At 38.9% G+C, this 14,183-nt stretch overlaps 1 protein-coding gene across 1 annotated transcript in view; it reads right to left on the minus strand.

Moving 5' to 3' along the window:
* CUNH10orf67 (chromosome unknown C10orf67 homolog) overlaps positions 1-14,183 on the minus strand; it is a gene marked incomplete at its 5' end in the record, with an annotated part of 133,300 nt that overhangs the window by 38,559 nt on the left and 80,558 nt on the right. The window contains 2 exons of the mRNA XM_032425536.1: positions 1,867-1,932; positions 2,007-2,086. Of these exons, the coding sequence (XP_032281427.1) occupies positions 1,867-1,932; positions 2,007-2,086 (146 nt within the window). The remainder of the gene's footprint in view (positions 1-1,866; positions 1,933-2,006; positions 2,087-14,183) is intronic.

Here is a 14,183-nt window from a genome sequence, read left to right on the forward strand (position 1 = left end):
TTACAATGAAATGAAATGACCATTTCAGCGATACAAATCTGCGACTGTACTGTCAATCTCCATCCCCCACCATGATGCAGTACCCTGGATAGACACACTCTCTATGTTATATATTACCTTGAATGAACACTTGGTGATGCAACCACATGAGAGAGACAATGCGTTATGTCCCAACATTATGTCCCAGTTAGTTGATTAAGTGAGAAAACATATAGAAAATATGTAATCATACTTGTTGCTATTCCAAATGTTTAGATAGCAACATAAAGTCTGCAAAGATCAAAATGATGAAATGAACGTAGACCATCTTGATTAACAGCAAATCAACTTGAAGTAAAACTGAGACATTCTTGTAAATGGTCATTGAAATATGGGATGAATCCCATTGGGATAGACACAGCATAAATATTAAGGATCAAAGTGAAGCCCACAGGCGCGCCTGGGTGGCTCAGTCGGTGGCTCAGTCGGTTAAGTGGCTCAGGTCGTGATCTCTGGGTCCTCGGATCAAGCCCCACACGGAATCCCACGACCGGCTTCCCGGTGGGAGGTCTGCTTGTCCCTCTCTCTCTGCGCCCCCCACTCGTTCTCCCTCTCTCTCTCAAATAAATAAATAAAATCTTAAAAAAAAAAAAAAAACACCAAAGTGAACCCCACAGAAATAAGTAAGGGAAAGAGAGTCTACTCAGTTTCAGAAATAGTCCAAAATCCACGTTTGGGGAAATGAAGTGCATATTTAAGCCAGTCTCAGTCTCAGTCTCTTGTTTCTCACCTGTATTTATATTCTATCCTTAGAATAACTGTATGAGGTAGTTAGGGCAGGTATTAATATGCACATTTTTCAGAGCACAGAGCATTATCAGCACAGACGTGAAACACAAGCAGGAGTGCATGTTACCACAAGGAGATCTTTCTCTCATCACCTGGTGGTATTCCCGCTAGCATGTGGATTCTCAGTGTACCACCTGAGACCATTTCAGGGTGATGTATGCAGCAACGTATAGGATTTCTTTTTTCTCCCTCTCTCTCATACACACAATAATAGTGTAAGCTTATGAGGTGCTGTGCAAATGTAGGGCATTATCATCCTACGAAGTCCTGTGTGAGTCTCATGCTTGACCTCTGACATCAGACCAACACTGAATCCATCCTGTCTTGGATGCTCCTTGACTGTGAGAAAATCTTGCAAAGGAACTTCCAACATGTGATAAAGAGAAGAGAATCTGGGTGACATTATGGCCGGAAACAAGAGAATAGAATATAGATGTTTTAAATTAACATGTTAGGACAAGGGAAAAAAAGTAGGCATTTTCTCTACTTGGTGTTGCTTTTAGCCTTTCCAGAATTTTACAGTAGTCACTTACTCCACTTTTAAAAAGACAAAGGTGACGTAGGGAAGATAAATTAAAATGATTATGTGAGTGAAGAAGAGATCTGAGAATTAAGGAATCGGTGCTGTTTTGTCTGTAAAAGAATAGAGGATACAGTATATAAAACTATTTTATAAAGAAGATCTAGACCAGTTAAATATTATCATGTGCAAATAAACAGGAAACTCTTTTAATAGCCCTATGCGGGAAGATGACTAGGTAGGTCTGATTAAACCAGATATCAAGAAGAGGCTGTCTATCCTGTTGATCCTTTAAAATTGAAATATGGAGATAGGGAATGTAATAGAATATTGAATTATTTTTTCTTTGAAGTGACTTTGACAACTCTTCTATTTAAGCCAAATTTTGCATTTCTTTTTAAAGGTGTATGCTGGTATTTTATATTAATTAATATGCACAGAAAAATGTACATTAGTCACTTTTTAAAAGATGATTAGTCACATTTTTATAAATAGAATTTATACATATCACCACATACCTATTCCTGAGAATATAGAATTTCTTTTCCCAGTTTTTGTTTATCTGTTCTGATTCTTTCTTAAATCTGTAATAGATTTATAGATGGTTAAATGTTGTATTAGCTACAAACGAACAATTATGCTTCATTATTACCAGTACCTTTCTGTCTTCTTTTTCTCTTTTTCTAAATTAGCCTTTAGTACTTGTATTTGCTCCTCCAAAATATGTCTGTCTTCAATCTTTCAATAGAAAACACATCACAAAGTGAATTACATGAACAATATATTCTTTCTCCATAAATCTTAAAAGCTATTTCTATTAAATAGCATGCACATTCTACCTATCAAAAATAATTTGAGGGAATAGTGAGTTACATTTACTTGCAAGTCCCCATAAATTGCAAGAATTAAAGATCCCATCCTCCATGTCCTATAAGTGATTCATTTAAAGGCAGCCAGTTCTAAGCAATATTACAAAGCAATCAAAACTTATCTTCATCACCCCTCCCCTACCAGGTATCCCTTTTTCTAAATCTTGTTTTCTCTCTCTTACTGTGACCTCTCCAGCTCATTATAGGCAGGACCTGCTCCAGTTACTCTATTTTCTTTCCTTCTTTCTTTTTTTCTTACCAAAACTGTTCTCAGGAAAGGATCTGACCAAGTCAATCACATTAGAGCTTTATGTCACCCATTTCTCAGGATTGTTTATATATTACAAGGGGACAAAGTTTGGCAAAAGGAATGAATCTCTAACAGTGGAATTGTAGGCATATCACAAATGAGAGAGATTTCTTTGGATCCAGCCCGGACGTACCCCGGAATCAGACTACAGTGTGAATCAGGTCTTTGTCTCTTCATGAGACCCACTCTCGGTGTAGCTTTCAAAGTCATTGCCACTTTTTAAGAATAGCCAGCATCAATATAAACAATAAGCATGTTAATAGTAATGGTCATATTAGTCATTATTATACCTTAGCCACTGACAATTTCACCTTTTCTTCGTGTACCGCAGCTGGTTTTGCATGCCTCACCTGGCGTGAAAATAAACCAACGTAAATATAACATTTCAAATCAGTGCATAAAGGTGTAGTTTTTCTGCAGCTTAGAGATAGGCAACTGAGTCTTAGAATATGCCAACCATAGTCCTGCAGGGGTCTTCTCTGCCTTCCCTAATGTATAAAGCCCAGGGCTTTTGTACATTGCCTTTGCAACTGGACAATCACAGTCCATTAAAACCAACTTTCCCACTACCATCTTTTTAAAGTGCATTTCTCTGCACTCCTATATTGGCCAAATTTTACTATTATACTTTTTTTTTTAATGAAGTGGGCAGTTATTAGTGTAGTGATAACCTTTAAGGAAACTTTATTTTAAATGATGATTTACATGATTGAAATGATAATTATAATGACTTTTCACTAGTGTTATCTCTCTGATGTTAAGAGCAGATGGCAGTGAGAAAGCATACTGAATATAAAAATCTGCTTGTTTAGCTATCTCTGTGTTCCTACACAAAAGACAGAAAAAGGTGCTCCTTATTACTACCACTACCTCTCTGGTGGGTTCTGTGACCCAAAAGGCCCTGAATCTGTTGCCCATCTTGGTAAGGTGGGCTCCACCCAGGAAAGTCTAGAGCCAGGTCCGGGAAAAGGAGCTAGAGAGTGCTGCAGAAGAGAGTAAAAGGAACTTAGAGCTAACTTCCCCTGAGTAATTAGAAGGACTGGGAAGAGAGAAAGAGAGTGTGTGTGTGTGAGAGAGAGAGAGAGAGAGAGAATGGCCAGGCAAGGCCACAAGGCTTGGTGGTGCTAGCGTCTGGTGACATTGTGGGTGACCGGTGTCCAGGGGTGATGGCCACTATTTAATTTGAAATGGCATCTTGGTGATGCCTGGTCCCTGTCACTTACCTTCTTCAACCTCCTCAAATTTACATATACAAAGGGGTCCTGCGAGCGGGTTGTTTTAATAGACATCGCATAATTGGATGAAATTCAAGGTCTGATTAAACAAAATGGGAACTGGGATGGGAAGCAGAGCACAGTGACACTCAGAAACTGACTTAGTTCAGTGGAAGAAGGAGCTAGACACGGCGACAACCAGCAGATGCCGTGGGCATCTGCAGAAAACCCGGGACATGGTCTAGGCTGCCACAAAGCACAGAATGGGGGTTTGAACCAGTTTTATTCATATCCGAGGGAACAGAGAGAACCCTGCCAACATCAGCTGCCACAAATTAAAAATAACAAAATTTGTAGCAACAGCCCTAAAAGCTATAGTTTATTGAGTGCCTATTATGTGCCAGACAGTTAACATATATTACGTTTACTTCTATATGCTACCTATTGACTTCTTCATTCATATTACTTTAGCTTTTTGTAAAGATTTTCTTTCTTTATTATTTGAGAAAGGCGCATGTGCAAGTGGGGGAGGGCTGGGGGGAGGAAGAGGGAGAGAATTTCAAGCAGACTCCATGCTGAGTACGGGCCCCAGTAGGGGCTCAATCCTATGACCCTGAGATCAGGACCTGAGCCGAAATCAAGAGTCGGCGCTCAACCAACTGAGCCACCCAGGCGCCCCTCATATTATTTTAGATTTTTCATAATAGATAATACATGCATTTTTTAAATGAACTGCAAATAGCATACCTGAACCTGAGATTCTCACTTCCCAGAAGTTAAGGTTTTGTTTGCTCATTGTGTTTTGTTTTCATTTTTCTCATCATTATTATAAATAAATAATAGCTTTTATTGATTTGGGCTTCTCCACAAATAAAGATTCAGAATTTAAAGCATTCACATTATCTTCTGCCTTCTCTCTCTCTCTCCCTCACATGCCTGGGTTTTTTTTAATTTGCAGATGTTTAACTCACATCATAGTTGCCTTTATTATCATTTCAAAATATGTAAACTTCTATATTTTGATTTGTTAATTCCCTGCTGTGAAAGATGGGAAATTTATTTAGTCTTTTTTTTCCCCCTAACACTCTTCACTCTCGCCACCTCCCAGTTTTGGGAAGGACTGTTATTTTTACATTGTTAATGTCTATAGGATTGTTCTCAAACTCTAATTAAGTGCCCCACGCTTTATCTACAGCCTGAATCTGAAAAGTGAAATGTGTTTCTGCAAACATTATTTACTGCAAGACCAAGAAGTGTAATTGGCTCCACAGGGAAGACAAGGTAAACCTGTAACTAAGCTTTGCTACTAAAAGGAGACTCTTCCCAGGGCTGCTCTACAGTTACAACTTTTTTTTCTTAAGATTTTATTTGTTTATTTGACAGAGAGGTTGAGAGAGTGAGCGGAGCGGCAGGCAGAGAGAAAGGGACAAGCAGGCTCCCCGCTGAGCAGGGAGCCCGATGCGGGGCTCGATCCCAGGACCCCGGGATCATGACCTGAGCCGAAGGCAGACGCTTAACCGACTGATCCAGCCAGGCGCCCCTAATGTTACAACTTTTCATTTTCTAGCTCCCTTTACTTCTGAGTCACACTTCCTTTCTCCTTCTTCTTGGGTCCTTATCATCCTGCATATTGGATTCTTTCTATATTTGGTTAGAGTGTTTCTTGAATAATTTCTTTCAACAGTTTCCACATATAACAAACTTTTTGAGTTTTCACACATTCAAAAATATCTTTATTTCTCTTCCATACTCAGTTGAGACTTTAGTTGGATATAAGAACTAGGATTCAATTTTTTTTCCTTTTGAAAACTTTGCTTTATTTGCTTGTAGCAACCAGTGATGCTGATGAGAAAATTAGTTTCCTTTTTTTGTTCCATTATAGATAAACTGTTTTTTTTTCTCTTCTTTATTCTTAGAGACCTAAAATTTCACCAGAATGTACCTGCTGTTTTCATCAATTTTAAGACATATTCTGTGTCCCACTCAGTGTTTTAACATCTTTGAAAGAGGTGCCTTACAACTGTGTGCACATCATAATTTAATAGGCAGCAGTTTTGCCTTGCTCGTGGTACATAAAATAAATATGTGTCTTAACCACTGTCATCTGAGATTTGATAAAATACAACAGATACTCTGCTTTTCATTTCAATCCTGTTTAGCACTTGATGGGCCTTTCCATCTGAATCTTAATGTTCCTTTGCTTTAGTTTATGGAAATTTTATTTTATTTCTTTTATTGCTGTCTTACTTCCATTGTACCTGTCTTGCTTCCTGAAAACTCTATTAGAAAGGTATTAGACCTCTTGGATCCATCCTTCATATTTTAACTTTTCTCATAATTTCTGTCTGCCATTTTACACTATGTTCTAAGAGACTCTGTTCACTTAATCTTCCAGATTATTTTTTTAAAGATTTATTTATTTATTTGAGAGAGAGAGAGCGTGAGGTGGGAAGGGGAGAGGGAGAGGGAGAGAGAGAATCTTAAGCAGACTCAGTGCTAAGCATGCAGCCCAATGTGGGGCTCGATCCCACAACCCTGAGATCATGACCTGAGCCGAAATCAAGAGTCAGACGCTTAACCAACTGAGCCACCCAGGTGCCCAAATCTTCCAGATTATTAATTGGGTCTTCAGCTGTGTCAGTTTTATTATTCAGTCTGCCCATTGGTGTTTTGTTTTGTTTTTGTTGTTGTTGTTGTTGTTGTTACTTCTAAGAAATTGTTCTTTCCCTTAGGCTGTTCCTTTCCCATAGCTGCCTGTCCTTCCTTAATGGAGAAGTTTCTCATGAATGTTTCCCCAGATATACTTATTTTAAAAATGTCTTTTAAGTCCTTGTCCATTCCCTGAATTAACCATCTTTCTTATGGAGCCAATGGCTGTTTGTTCTCTTTGTTTTTTCACTCACTAAATATTTGCTGAATTCTTACTATGTGACAGAAAACATTCTAGGAACTAAAGATACAACAGAAAACAGAACAGGGCTCACAGAGGTAGAACTTAGGGCACTCTTTGAGTGAAAAGGTAACTGCCTAGAATTTCTTATTTGGGCAACTAGATGGACAATGGTACCATTCACTAAGACAAAAAAAAAAAGAAAAGAATAATTGGAGTAGGGACAATTTTGTATGCTAGTATTCTGTTCTTATTTAATGAAAAAAATTTGGTAAGTTCACATTCAGATACTTAGAGTTAGAGAAATCTAGGGCACAATCAAATGATGACATAAAATAGGCAATTGGGACAAGGGCCTGGAATTTGGGAGTGGGGTTGATCCTAGAGATAGAATTTGGAGTCACCAATATTTTCGTTGAAGCTGAAGACTTAGATAAGGCCATTCATGAAATTTACAGAGAGAGAAAAGCAGAGGGTCAGGGATGAAACCCTGTGTCCAGGCGTGGCTGACCTGTAGCTCTGATTTATCCTGGGCTGATAGGGAACTCCCAAACCTGGGACCCTAACCCACTGCTCTTACCTTAGTTCTCAAAACTCTAATTCCCACTCCATGAATCCTCACAGTCCTGGAGAGCCCTTTGGGGCCCTAGAACTACCCAAATAAATGCTCCTTTAGTTGTTGACATGCTATCTCAAACTCCCTGGAAGAAACCACCAACTACTATTACCAGCACTGTGACTCAGTCTTCCCATGGCCCGTGTGACAGGAAGCTAGACAAAAACGAAGCCTAAGGTATAATAACACTAATTTAACAAAAACGATGAAAAGTGTTGGTTATCATTAACCTTCTGTGGATCCAAAACCCCAAAACCGTGAGGATTACCAAAATGACAGAGGCATGCACTTTTTAGAATCTTTCCACCTATGTGTTCTCAAAGGGCACAATCCACTTGAACTGCCTCTCTCCCCCAGGCACAAGGAGTACAGAGTGAGTTCACTGCCATTTGGTTAACAATGGACCAAGGAAATCACTGGGGTAAGAATTCCAAGCTTTGGAGGGCACTTGCCAGTATGCTAATGGGGAAAAAATTAACCCAAATTTTAAAAAGTAATCCACAAAAAGTCAGGAAAACAATTTGATAAAACAAAGTAAGTTCCCATGTAGAAAGACATTTGTATTTATTTACTTCACTATATCCAGTCATATCCATAGTTGAAAGTTTATTAAAAAGACCCTGTGTTTAAATTCACGTATAGTAAAAACGAGTTCCAATTTTTCAAGGCTCCCTTTTCCTGCCTCTCCTATAATGATCAACTCTGTAATAACTAAAGATAAGACTGTTGCTATACCATATCTTCTATAAAACAAATAATGATTCAATCTCTCCAAAAGACAATACTCTTACAATGACAAAGATAGCTTCTCTTTTCATTAAAAAAAAAAAAAAGCACCACATGTAGACTAGAGTGTTTGCTCTCCAGTTTAAGTTGAACTTTCAACTTTACTACAGCATGTTATATTGAATCCTGGCTCTGTGCACATTAAACTGTCATTTTGTTTTGTCAGCTGCTGACATTCCACTTTCTCTGGAATATGCATGCTAGTCTTTATGTGGCTACTTCATTGACAGGTGCAAACATTGGACTGCTAAACAATAGATAGAGGTGAAAATGAATGGTAATATTAATAGAAAAGTAGATAACTTCCTAAGTAGGAAAATGTAAATTGAATAATTATAAAAATAACCAAAAATTGTGATTAGAAATAATTTATTATAAATAGTTCTCATTTTCTGTTGAATTTGTATATATAATTAAAAAATCATAAAATTAAGAAATCAGGTTCATTTATAACAGAGATTATAATTCTTTTTTTTTTTTAAGATTTTATTTATTCATTTGAGACACAGAGATACAGAGAGAGAGAGAGCATGAGCAGTGGGAGAGGCAGAGGGAGAGGGAGAAGCAGACTCCCTGCTGAGCCAGGACCCCGATGTGGGACTCGATCCCAGGACCCTGGGATCATGACCTGAGCTGAAGGCAGACGCTTAACCATCTGAGCCACCCAGGTGCCCACCAGAGATTATAATTCTTAAGTTTGTTTTCCATTTTTAGCACCGAAAACATGTTAAAAACATATTAATCTTCTAAATTAGGAATCAACAGCCAAGGTTTGTAATAACAGAAGATGTGCAATTATGTTTATTAATCACCACAAGATTAACCATATTCCTTATCAGATCGACTTTCTCCTTTTCTTGTCAATGAAGGAGTCATTACATTCTCTTTTTTCTCCTAATTTCCACAAATGTCCCTCTTCTGAAACTTTGGCCATTCTTTCTGGGCTTTCCTGCCTCCTTGACTCTCTCTCCTTTAAACCATTAAATATATTACTATCAAAACAATCTTTCTAACTCATCATGAAGAAAGATCATCTTCTGTCCCTAAAATTTCATTAATCTTGACTTTTACATTAACATTCCTTTTTTTTTTTTTTTAACCTTTAAGCTAAACAACTATTTTTAAACACCAGTATGTCCCGGTGGGTGCTGGTTGGTGGAGGAGAGGGGGAATGACAAGCCCATGAAGAGGGGAGAACCAGCCTGTGTGCTGACAATTTGGAGAAAAGAGACTGGGGAATTAGGAATATTGAAATAAAATATGAGACTGTATGCAAGCAAGCATTAATCATTGACTAGGCCAAAAGTAAAAATAAAACATTTATCTACATATATCACCAGTGAATTTTCTTGCAACAAAATTGTTAAGCTAGGGAATTCTCTCAAAAATAAGACAAGTCTTCATTTGATGCACCCCAAGGCCCATTTGATGGGCCCCAAGGGTGCCACTTCCTGTCTGCCAGGGGGCTCTCAAACATCTAGGCAGATGATGGGGCTACAAAGCCCTACAGAATCCAGGCTGAGCCAGGCTATCTGCAAATCTCAAGACAAAAGTCTGTGTGGATTAGGCTTCCTCGCCTGGCTCCAGCTCATCCTAGACTTTACATACACACCTTCTATCAAACTAATCTTAAAAATTTGTAATCAGAACTCTTCCATGATGGAAATGTCTAAAGATGATGAAGCCATTGTTTATAATAGCAAAAGAATAGGAACAGTATCTCTGGAAGGCACTACTAAATTGACAAAGATTGGTTAAGTAAGTCATGCTAGCTCCATGGAGTAAAATACTGTACGTAATTTATTATATACATTGAACACTGTTTCCATATCTTGTTGTGTGCAAATCTGCATCAAGATTTGTCTGAAAGGATGGTCGCAAGGAGTTTTTAATAATTACCTCTGGGTGGCAGGATTCTTTTTTACTTTCTTTTTTGACATTTCTTTATTGAGAAGACTTGGTATAAGTATGAATGTTTTATTAAAAAAAAAATTTCAGACTTCTGGCATCCCACATAGGATGCCAAAAAAAAAAAAAAAAAGCCACTGCTCTACTAATTACTAGAAAAATCCAGATAGACTACAAAGTCACAACCTTTCTTGGACCCATCAGAGAACTGAGGTCACGACCAGGCAACATGAATTCCAAAGAGGAGCAAGACCTTCCAATGGGAGGTGTGATGCACAGGTTCACCTACAGCAGAGGCAGCACCATGCCAGCTGCAACATGCAGGTAAGAGAAGTAAGCTAAAATGTAAAGAACTACTGCAGAGCAAGTATGGGTTAACAGAGCAGTCTGAACTGGCCGGGGGACATATTATAAGGGGAGTTCACACTCACTCTCAACTTTTTATCCCATGTCCTACCAGATGCTCATGAAGGTAACTGAGGGCAGGGCAGGACACTTGTTGATGGTACAGACTTCAAGAAGAGATCAGCTGATGCTAAGAGAAAAGTACCTTCCCTGAGATAGGAGAAGTCTTAAGTCCCTGGGAGGGGGGAAGCAAACTCTCTGGCCAATCAGACCCAAAGAAGGTGATCAGTGGAGAAGTGTAAGGCATGAAGCCTCACCCTCTTCTCCCAGAGCTTTCCTTCCTAGGAAAGAAAAACTTTCAACTGCTGGGGAGGGCAGCAAAGCTTCTGCTTATAGGGCATAGGGGAAGAAATATTATGGTAAGGGGGAAAATGAAAGAAACATTTTGTTCCCTGGCAAGCCATTGTCTTGGGCCTTAGAGTCTGTAATAATACCAAGTGGAGGTTCCTACTATTGCAGGAGGGACAGGCAACTCCTGTCCAAGGTCTGCTTCATATACAGGCAGAGGTAGAGCACCACAGGGAGGAAGAGCAGGAATCCTGACAGAGCCCACCTCTGAGGCCCAGGCACACAGCACTCCCCAAAGACTGGTCTGGATTAGAGCAAGAGAGAACCCTCTCTGCCTCACTTAGGGACTACCAAGAAAGAGCTGCCTACTACTGAAGGAGAGATAGGAGCATAGAGAAAGACCTCCTCTGTGGCACAAGTGGACAGGTTCTGCTGAAATTGAGGGTGGAGCAGCTCAAAGAGAAAAACACTCTGTTCCTTTCACTCCCACTGCAAGCACACAGCCACTGCAAAAGGAACATCGTCTGTCCCTAAGAACAGAAGGACATCTTCTTCCTTTAAGAAGAACCACAGCAACCACCAAACAACTCAATTCAACTTGTAGCTAGATTGGCTCAACCCCTTACAATAACAATCTGATATAAGAAGAGGCATGCCATTTCCAGATGTGAATACTGATTAGTTCAATTTCTACTAGTCTACATATGATGTTTGGTATTTAATAAAAAATTGAGACAGAAAAAAGGAAGGAAAAAAGAACTGATGGTCAGGAGACAAAGCAATCAACAGAACCAGATTCAAAGATGACCCAGATCTTGGAACTATCAGGTGGAGACTTTAAAATAACTATAAATAACTATAATTAAAATATTAAAGAAACTAGGAGAAAAGGTGAACAACATGGATGATAATAAATAATGAATTTCAGCAGAGAGATGAAATATATATATTTATATATATAACATGTATATATATAAATATAAATATATTATATATATAAGAGTCAAATGGAAATACTAGAAATGAAAAAGACAACACTAAAAATGAAGAATTTGGGCCCCTGGGTGACTCAGATGGTTAAGCATTTGCCTTCGGCTCAGGTCCGGGGATCAACTCCTGCATCGGGCTCCCTTCTCCTTGGGGAGCCTGCTTCTCCCTCTGCCTCTGCCTCTCTCTCTCTGTCTCTCATGAATTAATAAATAAAATCTCTAAAAAATAAAAAAATGACAAAAATGAAGAATTTCTCTGATGACTCATCAGTAGATTCAATACCACTGAGGAAAACAATTTGAAACAAACTCTTGATCTCAGTGTTGTGAGTTTAAGCCCCACACTGGGTGTGGAATCTACTTAAAAAAAAATGTTAAGAAATGAAAGGTCCAGAAATGGTATAAATGAAAGTGTCAAATGCACTTGCATTTGACAAATCTTCCTGTGACAAATTATATCAGTTTTTTTATATGAAAATATATTAAACTTTAAAATTTTTGAAGGATACAACATGTTAGGAATTCCATGGATTGTACTTTTGATGGCAACATTGGAAAAGGTTATCCAGGGACATTTGAAGCAAGATGAATGGACAGTTATGAGTTTCATAGTGACTTTTTGGAGAGCACTTAAGAAACACTATCTTTGCCACTGAGACTAAGCTATGTGGTAGGAAATTGCCAAAGGTTCCTAAAAATCGCAGTGACTTCTTATTGATCTCCTACCAATCAGTTATTTGGGTGCTTCGGTCTGAAATCTTTTTTTTGTTGCTTTCCTAATACTTATTGTCCTAGCTCTGCCAATGGTTGTGTAAAAATCTAAAACTGTATATTAAAGTCTTTCTAATCTTAACATAAGCAATTAGCTTAAAAATATGTTTATGCCTTATTTCATGTAAACCAATAGAAATGTTATGTATCTTAACCATAATTACACTCTAGGCTGTTCACGCTCATGTCAATCATGGTGGCATGAGGGGCACCCGGGTGGCTCAGTCGGTTGAGCGGGCAATTCTTGGTTCCAGCTCAGGTTATGATCTCAGGGTTCTGGGATCGAGCCCCATGTCAGGCTCTGTGCTCAGTGGGGAGTCTGCTTGAGGATTCTCTCTCTCTTCCTCTCCCCCTGCCCCTACCCTGCTCATGCTTTCTCCCTTTCTCTCTCGGTGGCTCAGTCGTTAAGCGTCTGCCTTCGGCTCAGGTCATGATCCCGGGGTCCTGGGATCGAGCCCCGCATGGGGCACCCCGCTCAGTGGGAGGCCTGCTTCTCCCTCTCCCGCTCCCCCTGCTTGTGTTCCCTCTCTCACTGTCTCTCTCTCTCTCTGTCAAATAAATAAATAAAATCTTTAAAAAATAAAATAAATAAAATAAATAAATAAATCTTTAAAAATTCTGGTGTCATGAAACTGAATATGCACTCACCATATGTATACTTTTAGCCAATGGATTCACTGAACCCCATAACACTTCATGGCATTTGTTGTAGGTAACTACTTCTTATATTATATTATATTATATTATATTATATTATATTAATTATTATATTTTCATATATGCTCCTATATATAATCATATATTCAAAAGAGGGATGGATCCCACATTGCAATTGGTGAAGGAGATCTTTAAGATATTTTCAAGAACTTTAAAAGTCTAAATAAAAGTGTACCTTGATTCCCTAATAAAGTTGCATACCTAACAATCCTTAAGAATTCCTTGGGTTTGGTTGGCATTAAATCAATTCAGTGAAATATCACTGGTTATCTAAGGTTGATCAGATATCCAAGTTAAAAGTAATATGCACTAAATGAATACATAAAGAAAAACAAATAACTTTAATAAGTTCAGGGTTTTTTTTTTGTGAACAAGCAGAGACTACAGGAAAAGAAAACAAAGGGATATTAAATGAAGAAAAGTTCAAGTACCATCTTTCATGAAATTACATTCCTTAAGAAAAAAAATTGGTGTATTGTAAAATAATCCCAGAATGCGAAGACAAAGCCGGGACCTGGGGGACACTGGGCCTGAAGTGGTCGGGTCTGGAGAAACTGACAAGTTGGTTAGATCCAAAGGGGGTGGCCAATAGTCCAATGCCAGTGTTCAGGGGGGTGCAGCTACTTCAGGCTTGGCTCTGACCAGCATCCATATTGAAGCAGTCCTATGGTAGTGAGTTCTATGACAGAATTCATGGCACCAAGCAGCAGAATTTGTACATGCAATAATGGCAGTTAGAATGGGTGCCAGTATGTCAAATATTCATGGGGGTAAGACGCACGTCTGGGCAGTATCAGGACTCTGGCTAAAGGACCTGGTGTTCAAGACTGGCCTCAACTCCCAGTGGGAACTGGAGAGAAACCCACAGCTGAAACCAAAGCAAATGGAATAAAGCAACACCCTACAGTGGGGGGCAAGATGGCTGCTCTGGGCACCTGAATGTCAAGGATGACACTCCTTCTTTTAACACCAGGTTGTTATTACATATGGTCAGGACCTAGCAACTGCCCCTGGCTGAGAGTGCCAAGGGAAGAACAGGAATGGATACAAATCTCAAATTTATCTTTTCCCG

This window comes from Phoca vitulina, unplaced genomic scaffold, assembly GCF_004348235.1.
Source record: "Phoca vitulina isolate PV1807 unplaced genomic scaffold, GSC_HSeal_1.0 scaffold33, whole genome shotgun sequence".
Taxonomy (NCBI): domain Eukaryota; kingdom Metazoa; phylum Chordata; class Mammalia; order Carnivora; family Phocidae; genus Phoca; species Phoca vitulina.